The following is a 15,451-nucleotide window of genomic DNA, read 5'->3' as shown; positions in this document are numbered from 1 at the left end:
ATAAAACACGCTTATTTATAAGTTCACGCAGGTCTTTAAAACATCTGTCAAATCTTTTCTTGCAGTTGTTAAATTGCACGTTTGTGGACAATGAAGACGATGTCTCCGATCAGAGTTGCGAAACTGAAAACCCCGATGGCGGTTACACATTTCCACGGACTAGGGACGAGAATGCTACTGTGCTGTACATAAGTAAGCCAAATATTTACAAAGTATCGTGCATTTACATCAACGATGTGATAATCGGTGAGCTGGGAATGCATACGGCAGCATTCTGAATAGAAGGAAGCGGACAGAAATGAAAATGGAAATAAATGCAGAGATGTTGGCAGCCTGCAATTTGTACAACAAGTCTTACAGGTATCAGCTTCAATATTAAAGAAAAGGATGACAGGTCTACAGCACGTGCTGTCACATATGACATCATATGAAATGCTTGTAGGTCCTTATTTTCTCATCGCTAGTCACTTATGGAGATGCCATCAAGCTCTAGAGCATTGATGTACACTTGTGTAGGTCCACATCAGCCTACAATGCTGAGGCCTTGCATAGCAAGGGGAAGCACCCACTTTGTGTATGAATACTTCCATATTGTAAGTGAAAAAAAAAAATAGCAAGTAATGTCTGCAACATCATTCTGATACACTTATCTTGATTCTGAAGTATTACAGCAAATGCCAACATTCACAATGACCTTTTAAAAGACAAATATTTGTCTTCTGTTAATGCTGTTTACTCTCTTTAAAAAGAGTCGATGCTTATCAGTGAAAAAGTAATCTGATAATATACTACCAGAATTAAGAAATTTTTTGATGCATAATGTATGGGTTAGTTGCCTTTTTCTTTGGTTTGATGACATTTATTCTTGGATTCAAAGGAATTTACTTCCTTTTTCATTTGGAGATGAAACAATTGGAAAATGCCATAAAGTTCTTATCAAACTCACAGAATATCAGCAGAAGAGTATGCTAAATATCGGTAAATTACATTAGCAGCCATTCTATTTCTAAATTGTTTTTTAAGTTGATGTAAAGTTAAGTAAACAAAAGCCAAATTATCAAGATAAAGTAGTCTTTGAATACAAGTTTATTCATTTGAGTAATTGTAATGAAAATGAATTTTCTGTCATATCGTCCAGAATGAAATCATGTCTGTGTAATGCAGCATTACAAAAGTTATTAAAAGAAATTGCATTATATATAAATGTACCTGGGTAGGACTGTGTACAGGATAATTAGTCAGCTCAACCAGGTATTGTTGATATTGTTCTAAGTAGCAGTAATTCCATATACATTCTTGATATTCCTATTTTCTTTAAGTTATTCCTGCTTGGCTTTGTGTAAGAATTTCTTTCTTATGCTTGCAAGAAAGTAGGGGAAAACTAACTTCATGTATTTTTTTTTCTCTCTCTTTAAAGTTCGGGTGCCAAAGTCAGATTTTAGGCCTAAACTTGTTTTACCATCCATGCGATGTTTTTTGATGGTTTTACCATATGTGACCTGCTACAACAAAAGGATCCGGAAGTTGCTGACAGCTGAACTGAGAAAATAGAGTTTGAAGTCATATCATCAAAATCGGTCAAAACTATCAAATTTCTGTGGTTATCATAATGTTTTAGTCTAATGTTTCGTCTATCATCTGCCGAAATCTCAAAGCTAGATGATCAAAGGAAAGGCAGGAAATTGGCATTTTCCTGGGCCATGATTTTCCGACTTTCAACCGAACAGAAACATGTCCGAAGATCTGGATTTAGCGCTGCAGATAGACTCCACCCCTAGCAACGAGGAAGTGATCTTATTGGTCAGTGCGTGGCATCCTGGTTACTGATTGGTCGTGCGTAGACTGCTGGTGCTAAGCTTAAATGAACATCGCTGAGGTCGCTATGAGCATACCTTCTATTGTCAAGCGGTGAAAACTGGCTAACCTCCCTTTGGTCACAATTGCGTCAGAAAGAAATCTTTGAAGACGGTTTTCTCTAAGGGCTAATTTCCTGGACCACTCAACATGGTCTCACAAAATCATCAATATCTCCACAACTGAGTACTTTTATGAGTCATATTATATGAAATTAAAGCAGAGGAGTAAGGGAATAATATGTCATTTTCAGAAAATTGACCTCTCTCGACATTCGGATCCTTTTGTTGTAGCGGGTCACATATTTCAAGGGTGTTGGATTCGTGCTGAATTGGGCTGATGGGTGGTGGTTGGTCGGATTGAACTACTCCATCATTTTTTGAGCAGTTAATTTCAAGTTTGGTATAGTGACCGCTATCATACGTGTAGGTAGATGTGCAAGACACCTTTTTCGTAAATTTTGAGTCATGCATTGCCATTGTAACAGCAGGTTCTCACAAACACCATACAAATGTTGTGGCTCGAACTACTGTAGGTTTGAAAGCAATTCAGTTGAATGTGGCACATGTATCACTGTAATGTGTAGTTGTGCATGACATCTCTTTTCTTGAGTGTTAAGAAATCTGTTCCCATGGCATCAGCAGTTTTCACATAAAATTTTGTTGATTGAGCTGCTCTCTCATTTTTTGAGCATTTGAGTTGGAATTTTTGACATATGATCAGTATATTGTTGTGCACACACTTTATTGTGAGTGTCAATATATTTGTTACCATGATAACAGGATTATTTTACAAATCATACAAAAATATGTGAATTAATGTAACTCCCTCAGTTTTTAGGCATTTGACTTGAATTTTGGCACCTGTGACAGCTGTGGTCATTGCAAACATTGCCTTTTATCAGTATTGAACAATGTGCTGCCGTGATAATATTTTTCAATGAAATCATACAAAAATATTGCGGGTTTAGCTAACTCCCTCAGCTTGTGAACATTTGACTTGAAATTTGGGAGGTGTGATCAATTAGAATTTCATATGTGGAAAACACATCTTTTGTCAAGCAATGCCCATGGTAATTACGCTTTTTTCAATAAAAAGTATACAGCATTGTGGATTTAGCTAATTCCCTCAGTTTTTTAAAACATTTGTCATGAAATTTGACATTTGTGACCAATATATGTTTTAATAACAAGTTTTAGACAAGAAAACACATCCCTCGTGAACAATGTGCTGCCATGGTGACAACATTGTTTTTACTGAAAACAAAAACAAAAACAAAAAATGATTTGGGTTAAGCTACAGTTTGTAACTCTCTCTGTTGAAGGTGGGGTATCATTTGGTGTTCCCAGTTTGTTCTTTTCCTGTATCCTTGATATTAGTACAGTGATTAAGAGTAGGGAAGAGGATTTCACATCGATTCTGATTTCACTCTCATCACTTTTTTTATTTTTATTTTTTGCCTTTCAGGAAGGATGATTTTGTCTCTACAGAGAAATAGCAAAGTGATGAAAGCACTTTTACTTTTCTTACATTTTTACAGATGACACACTCCAGTTTTATTTCGGAGCACGTGAGAGTAGGACTAATGGCAAATCACTGATTGGCCACAGGATTGTTGACCCATCTGATGGGAGCATCAACCCAAGTGAAGTCCGCACCAGATCTGATTCCGACAAGGCTGTCAGTGGTAAGAAAGAGAACACTTCAGTTCCTATGTCTCTCTGCAAGTATGGATGTTGTAAGACTGTTATTTTGTCATCATTTTCTTTGCTGTATATCTTGTCTGTCTACACTCCTTTTGTTGTCTGTGATTACAGTGTAGTTTTCTTTTCAGCACTGCCTTGCAAAAATGATTTTCAGTTGTCAGCTCCATCACCATAGCTCTAGATATCTTTCCTCTTGTCCAATTTTGTCCATTTTACTAGCTTTTCAGTTCAGGTGTGTTCATTCATTACATCTCACAACCGATTCATTAGTTGAGCCCAGCAGCTCCCATTCTTATGTTGTCATCCCTACCTTCTTGTATATATTATGTCATGCCCTCATATACAATGTTTAGTTCAATCTAAGGGTTAGCACCACTAGACGTGTATGTTGTTTGTGATCGTGATGTAAGAATGTACACTTGTGACACAAAATGTCAGCTAGTTATTAGACTGTTTTGGATAGATGGACATCCTGCTAAAAGGGGGCCACTAGCTTTGAGTGACAAGCAAGATGTGTGTTAATTGTTAAATGCTAATAAAACTTTACTTGAATTTGCTTGCTCGTAAGAGAAAAGAGAGTTTGTAGAACTGGTATTTCTTGTGGAGCAAGGTTGAGGAGAGGCTAGCAACCAGTTATGTTATCCTTAGTACAAATTAGTAGTCACCATTGCACTGAGGATGCCATCTGTTAAAGGGGAATGCTGAAGAAATAAAATTATATATGAAGTCAAAGAGTGGGACACATAGAACAATTTGTCGTTTACATCGGATGTTGGCATCTCTGCCTTTTCCCCAGGTTATAAAAAGGCATCCTTAAATGGACACGTCATGGAGGAATTACATACAAAATGTGAACATTCTGTTATAATAGCCCCTGTCCATATTTCACCTCTGTTTACATACTAACAGATAATCAGGTGTTTTAAAGAATATTTTAGACAACAGCCCACACTTTGCTACTTATAGTGAGAACTTGCATTGGATGCAGATCAGTTCAACTGCAGTCCATAGGACCCTGCAACACTCTTTGTGATACTAGTGATACACCGATACTATGTGGGTTTGTCACTGCAGATTAACCTTATTCTAACTGGGCTATTTGAGACCAAGCTTTAGTTGGGTCTTCAGGGCCCCATTTCAAAAAAAGTTGATATGATAGAAACTCCTGCTGGAATAACAATTGTCATGGTAACGATAAGAATCCAGCTTCCTGATTGGCTGTTGCTATGGGAAGTTGCCATTCCAGCAAGAGTTGCTATCCTAGCATCTTTTATGAAATGTGGCCCAGATCTAGGCCACCGATGGCGCTATCGCTGCAAAATTTTGCCCAAACAGAAAGGCGAATGTCAACTACAAGATTGTTTAATCATACAAGAGAAAAATGTTCTATTTTTAGTAAAGTGATTATAATGCAAATTTATTCATGAAATCATATTTTTGTCTGTAGTGTAACTGTATTAAAAAGACTGAAGGATTGCTAAATTTTTGTGTCAGAATTCCTCCAGACATGTCAAACAATTTTATTGCAAAAAAAAAAAAAAAAATGGCACAATCAAATTTAATTTCTTTTGTTTATTATTGTTTTGTGAATTTCTTATGTATTTTATTGTCTTTTGGACCTTTTGTTTATTATTTTCTTAGGGGGGGGGGCCAATATTTGTTGCAGGCACTTTTTTGAGCTTATCTACATTAGAATTGATTAATTCCAATGATTAAAAATTGAAATAATCTAATTCATACCAATTTAACAAGATTTGCACATAACATCACAAATTTCAGCTGTTTTGGGGTTGACATGCCTATGCAAAATATTATATATTTTCAAAACAGTGTACCCGAATGTCGCAAATTTGGTCTCAAATATGCGGGAGACTTGGAGGTAAAAGTCATGAATTGGTGCGTCAAATTCCAAAATCTTTGCGCGTTGCGGAATCGTGGCGCAATATGTCGAAGGGGGTCAATTTGACATCCCCCCCCCCCCCATACAGTTATGGTAGGGTCAAAGCAGCAAGGGTCCTCAAATGGGACTTTAAGGATAGTGTTCACCCTGCAGCATTTCTGGTAGCATCCCTGAGCTGTTGTGTGTGATCACAGTGTGGTTGGTAATCCACATGTCTTTATAATTGTGTCTTCTCACTTTCAAATTGTGCTCTGTACAGATGCCAACTTTGTTGGGACGCCGTTTGCCCGCGGAGACTATGTGTACTTCCTGTACCGAGAAACTTCAGAGGAGTATGCGAGTCTGTCCACTGGCCAGGACAATAGAGTTGGAATCGTGTACAGTCGTATTGCCCGGGTCTGTGAGGTATGGTGGAATTATGGTGTGTTTGTACATTTGGTGAAAATGTGCTTTAAGTTTTTACAGTCTGATCCACCATGCTGTCCTCTGTTGAGCCTATATTCTCGTATTAATTTTTGGCATCCAAATTTCTTGATCAAACCATGGGCAGACAAGTGTAGGACAGTGCAGATTCATTTAAAGTTGGTTAGCAAAAACCATGTAATTTCCCTCTTGAAACTGACACTTATACACAGGGTGACACTGGATACACAGCAGGGTCAGATACAGTATGGTCCAGTTTCTTGAAGCAACGTCTTGTTTGCAAGAAGGCAGGGGAAGATGAATTCAGTGCGACCATCTATGATGAAATACGTAAGTTTCAAGAGTAACACTAGTATAGAGTGTATATATATGAACTAGTATATGTGACCGTGCACCTCAAAACGAACAAAAAGTCGCACACACTGATTTTGCGTGAGAACTGAAAATAAGTGAAATTGGTCAACCTAGCCGAGCTTGACTTTTTCATATTTTCTGAAAGAGCGGGTCTTCTTTCACATTATGCTAAAATGTGGTATCATAAAACGGGCAGGAAAGTGTGTTTTTTTAGCAGTTTATCTCGAACATTTTTGGTAGAATAGTGTGATTAGGTGCGTCTTTAGAATCCCTTTTTCATTTCTGAAAAACCTTGTCCTCACTCTTCACTTTCAACTCAAATAACTTTTGAAAGGATTGTGCTACTGCTTTGAAAGTTGGCATTTATTATGGACAGAATGTGTTAATGAGGCATTCTTAATTTCAGTTTAATCTGATAATCCCTTCATTGTTGTTACTCTGGTGGTTTACTTCCTGTTTTTTGTCCCATTCATCGCACAGCCAGCACGGTTTGGTAAAGATTAAGCGCTTGAATAGACACTGTACTTTAGAGCCTCTTTTCTCAGTTCACAAATTTCCTGAGTTTGTGCTTTCTTTCCAATATTTAGATAGGTTAGAAGAGTCCATTTGATTTGAGTTATACATCATTTTAAAGCTTAAAATCTGCTCTTTCAGAATATGGTCTTAACTAAAAATTCATGTCTGGCGACTTTTTGTTTGTTTTGAGGTGCAGTGTCACATATGTTATCTTTGATCGTATTATATAATATGTAATTATGATGCCATTATATTATGATAATAGTCTTGTGCATTTCTGTTACACTTGAACAGCAGATATGCAGACTCTAGGGTTTTTTTTTCTCCTTAATGCGTAATTGGCACCTGCTCATCATTATTAATTTCACATTTTTGAGACAAATGGTCCTAGACATACAATGTATGTATAAGTCAATTATTCATCTGTTTCCATGTATTTCCACAGTTCAAATATTTCTCAATAGCCCGGTTGGCTTTCTGTTATGTGTTTTTATTTGAAAAAGGCGGCAGATATCAGGTAATTGACCAAAGCAATCGTCCATATTGTTGTTGTTGTTGTTGCTGTTGTTGTTGGTGGTGTTGTTGCTGTTGCTGTTGTTGCTGATGTTCACATTTGTAATGATAGTATGCACACTTAAAAAGATCCAGTGCACTGGGATACACATGACTTGGAAGAAGCATCTACAGCAATCACACATACTGACACAAAATGCATGTGGGAAGTATGAATCCATTACCACCTGTTCATCCTATATCCTGATAATTGCAAAATGAAATGATACACCTGTTGACAGCAATAACAATACATTATGATAAGGGAATGCTCTTGAATTGCAAAACACATACTTAATGCCCTCTTGTTTGTATACAAACTGTACGTGTATTTGTGGCATATATAAGAGTTGGTGTGTACTCTATGGGCCCTCTGTAATTTTAATAGCAGACTGAGATTGCAAGACAGTATGTTTATTGTACGTATGTGATGTAAATGTGATTGTTATCATACATGTAAGTAGAAATCTGTGCAATAAATTTGGAATGTATAAACATCTCCAGAGTTGGGGAATGTTCTGTAGTGATGGAGCCAGTGTATAGTATTACATGTATATAGTAGCAGCTGTGGCAATCAATGTTAATATTTTGAATCAGAGTGTAATTGGGAGAAATTTAGGCCTTGAAGCAAAGAAGGTTTAACCCGTTTAGGACAGACTGATTTTGCTACAACATGCATTTCCCATAGACACCTGCCCGAGTATACTCGGGACTCGTCCTCAATGGGTTAATAAGTAAATACACAATCAACACTGCTTTTGCCCACTGCTTATAACAGTGTCAAGTTTTTGCTTTAATAATAGAGTGAGGGTGTGTAGAAACTAGCACCTGATAGTCAATTTTTCATACCCTCATGAGACAACACAGCAAGGAGGAATTCCCTGTTGTTAAAAGCATGGGTTACCAAGCCCATGTAGGCCTATCATTTTTGGCTGAAAAACAGTGATGTCAATATAGTGGGGGATATACTGTACTTCACTGTAAAGGTGAAACTTTCACACAATTGCTTTTTGGCACTTAGCCGCATAATATGCCGGGCAATAGAAATGCATGCAAATGAAATAAAGTTTTAGAGTGAGAAAGGACCAAAATGTGTGAGTCTCGATCACGCTCAATGCGTGAGAGTTGGTAGCCCTGAATATGTATTTCACAAAGTCGTGACATCATAGAGATCTCTTTGAACAGCTCACTGCTGCCTTGCCTAATAAAATCATAAGTTTTGGTAGCATGTACATACTACCTTAAGGTCTCCATTACGACAGCAAATACTCATTGCTACACGGCTGGAGATTATGAAGAGCACTGCAAATAACAACCCTCCCCCCCCCCCCAAAAAAAAAAAATAATAATAATAATAATGATAATAACAATAATGAAAATCATGCGCTTTGATGTTTGCACTAGTTTTTGATTGTGCAAAATGTACAAGAATTTCCTCATTGAAAAACTTTTTACTCTTGATGTATTAAAATGCATGCCTGTGTGTATAACATACATAGTGACATGAGTCCACGATGTAGATTTTAACATCCAATGTACGACAGATGTTAGCATCACGTCACATGCTCACATTGTCTGTTATCTGTAGGCCTACAAAATGTATATTTTATCAGTAGAAATGTACATTGTACTGTTTGACTTTGAATGCAAAGATAAGTACTTAGCTTTCATTATTTATGTACAGCACAGGCTGCAAAACTTTAAATTCTTTGTTAGATGAGGGTGGGGCTAGGGGTCAAGGATCAATGTACAAAGTAATGTATCAGTTTGACCCCCCCCCCCAAAAAAAAAAAAAAAAAAAAAAAAAAAAAAAAAAAACAAAAAGAACAGGAAGAAGAAGAAGAAGAAAATCATTATGTGAATTACACACCTCACTCAAATGAAACATTATGATACCCCTGTGCAAGAAAGTTATCTTGGTAGGATATGTGGATTAGGAGGATTAAACACCGGTAATGCTGATTGATTGGCTGCTACTTCAAATATGTCTGTCCTGTCTGACAGAGAAGACAAGCTAGCAGATATTAAAGCCGATCCATTGGGGGGGGGGGGGGGGGGGAAGGAGCATGGTGAGGGTTAAGAGTGGAGATTTGTTAATTGTGGTTTTAAAAAAAAAAGATGTGCTTATGATCACTGCACTCACTACCAGTACCTGTTTTAAAGTCATTAAAATTATGAACAAAATCTTGTCAATCACCTATAAAATGCCTTCAGAATTGTGCTCCATCTTACCTCCTGAAACTACTTTCACGTCACCAATCTGAAAGACATGGAATGCGGTCAGGCCAAGACCCAACCCGGCTGTCTGTTCCTAGGACTCTCACTTGGACAGGAGACTGATCCTTCTCGGCAGCTGCCCAACGCCTGTGGAATCAGCTCCCTCAAAGTATCAGGGAATCACCATCTCTGTCAGTTTTCCAGAAATCGTTGAAGGCTTTCCTTTCCAATAACTGATTGATTCATATGTACTTTTTTTTCTTTGTTGCATTTTTTTTCCTCCTACCTCCCAAGTTTAAGATGGATATATTTCTGTGAAGCGCTGTGATACATGCTTACTCATTGTATTGTAAGGGCGCTATATAAATACCCATATTGTATTGTATGAAACTCCAATATGCATAGAGTGACAATCTGTTAAATAAAAAGAAGAACCTATGAAGAACACATTTATGCAAAAACTAATTTTGATTTCTCTGTGCTTTGTTTTGTGTAGAGGACTTTATCTATGATGGAAATGAGACCATCCATGCCATCTTCATGACAGCAAGGTAAAAAAGCGCGGTGATATTCATGAGCAGCCTGAGAAGCATTCAACACTAAAATTATTGCATTGTGACGTTAAAAGATTTGTAGGGACCTTTGTGGGTAACAAATGACAATTGTTTGTTCCATTTATATTATGCAAAAATAAAGAGCTGACAGTGACAGATTTTTAGCTCACCTGAGCCAAAGGCTCAAGTGAGCTATTGCGATCGCCCTTCGTCCGGCGTCCGTCGTGCGTCGTGCGTCGTGCGTCGTGCGTCGTCCGTCGTCCGTCGTCCATCGTGCGTCGTGCGTAAACTTTAAACATTTTCATCTTCTTCTTGAAAACCCCAAGACCGATTTTCATCAAACTTGGCAGGTAGCATCCCTAGGGGGTTAGGAACTCAATTTGTTAAAATGGGCACCATGCCCCACCCAGGGGGCCCCCAGGGGGGCCCAAACCCCCCAAAATTAAGGAATCTGTAAAAATCTTCTTCTCTAGAACCAGAAGTGATAGAGCTAAGTTAATAATATGAGTTAGTACATTGATGACTGTAGTTTCAAGTTTGTTCATGGCAGAATCAGGGGTGCCCCCCTTGGGACCCAGGGGAGGGGGGTGGGGAAGGGTTCTAATGGGGCCTAAATTGTACATTTTCATCTTCTTCTTGAGAACTCCATGACCCATTTTCACCAAACTTGGCAGGTAGCATCCCTAGGGGGTTAGGAACTCCATTTGTTAAAATGGGCACCATGACCCACCCAGGGGGCCCCCAGGGGGCCCAAACCCCCCAAAATTAAGGAATCCGCAAAAATCTTCTTCTCTAGAACCAGAAGTGATAGAGCTAGGTTAATACTATGAGTTAGCACATTGATGACTGTAGTTTCAAGTTTGTTCATGGCAGAATCAGGGGTGCCCCCCTTTGGACCCAGGGGGGGGGGGGGGTGGGGGTGAGGAGGGGTCCTAATGGGGCCTAAATTGTACATTTTTATCTTCTTCTTGAGAACCCCATGACCCATTTTCACCAAACTTGGCAGGTAGCATCCCTAAGGGGTTAGGATCTCAATTTGTTAAAATGGGCACCATGCCCCGCCCAGGGGGCCCCCAGGGGGCCCAAACCCCCCAAATGAAGGAATCTTTAAAAATCTTCTCTAGAATCAGAAGTTATAGAGCTGAGATAATACTATGAGTGAGTACAGTAATGACTGTAGTTTCAAGTTTGTTCATAGGAGATCCAGGGGTGCCCCTCTTGGGGGTGGGGGGGGGGTGGTTGGAAGGGTCCAAATGGAGGCCTGAATTGTACATTTTCATCTTCTTCCTGAAAACCTCATGATGGATTTTTGTCAAACTTGGCAGGTAGCATCCCTAGGTGGTCAGGATCTCAATTTATCAAACTGGGCACCATGCCCCACCCAGAGGGCCCCAGGGGGCCCCAATTCCCCCAAATTAAGGAATCTTGAAAAAATTGGGCCCTTATTGTACATTTTCATCTTCCACTTGAGAATGCCTCGTCAAATTTTGGTAGAGCTGTGAATAATTTAGATTAGTGACTGCGTGAAAGGTGAACTTGCGATACTCAGGTGAGCGCTAGACCCGCGGGTCTCTTGTTTTTTTTTAATCTGTGTGATGCAAACACTAACAACAAGAAGTGAAAACTGCTAAAAAGATACAGCAACAATGAAAACTGCAGAAATGTGGTATTGAGGACTTGATATATTAATTTTGAAGCATAGCCAAATGTCTAGTATTTTCTTTGTTTTTAATGATTTCTTCTCATTTTGTTGTCAATGAAATCACGTTATATTTTGCAACAACAAACTTTTATGGTTGCATTTATACCTCAGAATTCTTGTGTGTAGGACCAAAACTTCACTTGAAGGCTTTGTTTTAGTGTGAAAGAAATGATGTTGATTTGTGCATACTGTTGTGATCTTTAAATAGATCGAATCTTCAAGATTGATGAGAACTAGTGTTGATATGCTGTATATTTTTGCTTTGTTTGTGTTTCTGCAGATATGCACCCCCCATGTCGGCCCTGTGCACTTTCAATCTAACTGAAATTGATACAGTGTTCGACACAGGCACCTTTTATGGTTCTGATGGTCAGACAGCAAATGACCTGTGGAGAGAAAACAGTAGCCCTCCTAGCCCAAGACCAGGATTAGATGTGAGTGACACACCATTGAGAGCCAGCTGCTTCTTAACATTTTTTGAATGAGTTACGCTTTTACTGTACTCTATACTTTATTCATAACATTTTGCCCAATGCTTAAAATACAGTATGCATCCCCCCCCAAAAAAAAAAAAATCACAATTGTATTTCCACATTGATAACTTTCAATATCATTAAACTGTCTGATTGCTATTTCAGAGTCTAAAAATGTAACATCTTAATACCTCTATTTCTCAAAAAACCTCATTCAATTTGGTTAAGTGGTCACAGAGAAATGTCGATCATTGTAAAGCATTTCATAGGTTTGTTTCGTCCAAGTTTAGCACTTAGATGCTCTTGGAACTGTGTATTGATGTGTGAACACAATGGACAGAACTCAGAGGGAAGGGATTCCTGAAATGCTCTACAAAGATCCTCATTTCTCTTTGACCACTGAAGCAAATTGGGGTTTTCTGTAAGATGTGTGTAATAAGTTTTTGTTTCATACCCTGAAATTGTATTTAGATTGATTCACCATTTTTAAAGTTATCGTTGTGGAGAGTCCCGTTGTACTTTATTGTTATTATTTTTTTTTTGACATACAGTATATCCATGGAGAATAAGCCCTCTGCTCCCTATGACGTACAATTTACTTTGTAGCTCTACTGAGCCAAAGTGGCTCGAGTGAGTGATTGCAGTCATTCACAGTACGATGTCTATAATGCATTGTTCGTCACATGTAAACATTTCAGTTTTTCATCTTTTCTCTGAAAACTAGTGGCTGTACAAATGTTTATGTTGGCCGAACTTGGCAGGGATCATCAGTGGGTGGGGGGGGGGGGGGGGGGGGGGGTGATGTCCCCATGGGCCTGGTATTCATGTAGGGCATGGCCCAAGCACCCCAAAGTTTAATTTTCCTTTGATTTTTATGTCCTCTGGAAAAACTGGTGACTGGATTTTGACTAAACTTGTCAGGAATCATCAATGGATTATAGTTTATACAGATGATTGTAATGCCCCATAGTTAGCACCCAGTGGACCCAAATACCAAAAGAAGGTAAGTTTTAAACTTTTTTTGACATTTTTTGTTTTCTTCCTAGAAACAGAATTCTGGATTTTGATGAAACATGGCAGGAATCGCTGATGGGGGGGGGGGGATTTTAATTTGTACAAATACTGTTAGTTCCCAGAAAGGTACCCCTAGGGTAAGCCTTGGTACCCCAAAGTAGAAATCTTCATGATTTATTTTCAGCAGTTTCAGAATCTAAAGATTTTTTGAATAGGAATCATCTCAGGCAGATTACCACAAACATGAGGTACATTGTATTATGCTCAGGTGAGAGCTAGACACACTGTTCTCTTGTTGTGTGTAATAATTAAGAACTGGACCATTTGCTTCCTGCATTTTCTACTAGAACAGCATTTAGCATCGACAGGACAGCACAAAGATCTCTTAACTCCCTCTTCATCACTATTTGTAATCTGCCGTCTATTTTGCTTATGAATTTTCTGCATATACGTAACAAAGGATTAACTCTTTATGTGCCACGTTCGCACCTCCAACTCGACGGTGTGCCAACTTCTGCTCAAAAGCACAATTCCGCCCAAACGGACCGATAAATTGCTAAATGCCACAGTGATACGATGAAAGCATTTCTCGTGATTCCATTCCTGCCACAGGTAGCTTGATTTTATGTGGTGATTGGCTATCAAGTGGTGTTCCCTAGTGGATTTGCAAATAAATTCTAAGTTTCTGGCACTGTTTTGTGTGCAAAATTAATGCCTCTACAATAATATGGCTACTGATCATTCGAAAGAAAAACAATCATGGATTTGTCATACAATTTACATCAAAGCAAAATTTGGCATTTTCTCGACAACTTTGCTCATTAAATTTCCAGGATAACAAAAATCTACTTAAACTTAAAGAGATTTGAAAAGCGGATTGTTTCTCCAAAGCATGGCTACGTTGGTGTCTAAGAATAATGTGGCACACAGGGCGTTCACACCATGGCACATAAAGAGTTAATACAGACAGTATAGTTGGTGGTTTTAAGATCTGGAACATAAAGTGCAGTGTTACTTGGTGATGAGAAAGAATCTTGTATACATCATTTTGTGTTTGTCTTGTTTCTTTTAAACACTGCAGTGTGGCAACCGAAATACTGCAGACACGTTTTTCCAGCGAGATTATCCCAATCTCAAACCTGATGCCATTGAAGAAGCTGTGGTGACTCATGATGAGGATCGTTTTTCTCAGCTTGCCCTCTTCAAACAAAGCCCTTATACTTTGTTAATTGGTTCAGGTAAGACTGAGTAGAAGTTAATTTCATATCTCACTAATTTCATCTCACAAATATATGACCTGAAAGTCAAAGTTCAAGGGTCAAAAGTCTGATTAAAATTCTGCAATTACACTATCTACTGTTGAAATTACACCATCTTTTCCATACCTTGGAAGTGACTTAATTCATACAGTTCATTAAACTTGGTATTAATAACCACACAATGGTAGCAGCATTTCTATTTTTTGTAAGTTCTCAAAATATCGTAAAATACTGTGTATAACGCATACTTCTTTTCTAGGTGTAAGACCCCGTTTACAATGTGTGAAAGGGATGGGCTAGGCTGAGGCTGAGCCCGGCCTTCATTTCACTGTAAACACGCAAAAAGCCAAATGCGGTACCAAAAGCGGCCGCGCATTTGGCCAAGCTCTGGAGGTAGTCTCGGCCGCGGCTCGGCCGCGGCTTGGCCGGGCCTTTTCTCACTGTAAATGCAAACTGGACCAAATGCGGTACCAAATTGCGACCGATGCAGTCCCAGTAATAATCCTTTGTTTACAAGCAGAGCGCCACTACGCCAAAAATATTGAAAAGTTTGATTAAAAGCCCGAACCGAGCCCTCCACTGTTAACGGAAAGAATTGCGGGGCCGTGTACTGCAATTCCGGGCGTCGTTCCAACACTTTCATTTTCATTTTTCAGAGAATGGCAGCTTGTACCAATATCAAGTCGGAACAAATAAGACTACTGAAGCGTGTCCGGTAAGTATTGTGGTAGGATATGATAAAATGATGATGGGATAGTTTAATTTACACTTTGACATTCAATAGTGTATGACAGAACTGATGACCAATCTAAGATGTTGTGTCAGTTTTGAAGTACAGTTAAGCTCGCATAAGTCGTTCTTCTGACTGGGACTGAGCAAAACACATCGACTTCGGCGATTTCTCGACTTGTGCGTAAGTCGAAAAAA

The 15,451-nt window shown here is 38.7% G+C and overlaps 1 protein-coding gene across 1 annotated transcript in view; it reads left to right on the top strand.

Moving 5' to 3' along the window:
• Window positions 1-14,517, top strand: part of LOC139721935 (semaphorin-1A-like) — a 44,040-nt gene extending 29,523 nt beyond the window's left edge. Inside the window, exons 6-12 of the mRNA XM_071633262.1 lie at window positions 66-192; window positions 3,395-3,541; window positions 5,720-5,865; window positions 6,096-6,213; window positions 10,019-10,073; window positions 12,059-12,212; window positions 14,347-14,517. Of these exons, the coding sequence (XP_071489363.1) occupies window positions 66-192; window positions 3,395-3,541; window positions 5,720-5,865; window positions 6,096-6,213; window positions 10,019-10,073; window positions 12,059-12,212; window positions 14,347-14,517 (918 nt within the window). The remainder of the gene's footprint in view (window positions 1-65; window positions 193-3,394; window positions 3,542-5,719; window positions 5,866-6,095; window positions 6,214-10,018; window positions 10,074-12,058; window positions 12,213-14,346) is intronic.
• Window positions 14,518-15,451: the final 934 nt, after the last annotated feature.

This window comes from Diadema antillarum, unplaced genomic scaffold, assembly GCF_040938485.1.
Source record: "Diadema antillarum isolate AM-2024a unplaced genomic scaffold, OU_Dant_1.0 scf00000014, whole genome shotgun sequence".
Lineage (NCBI taxonomy): Eukaryota > Metazoa > Echinodermata > Echinoidea > Diadematoida > Diadematidae > Diadema > Diadema antillarum.
This window is presented reverse-complemented; position numbering and strand designations above follow the sequence as displayed.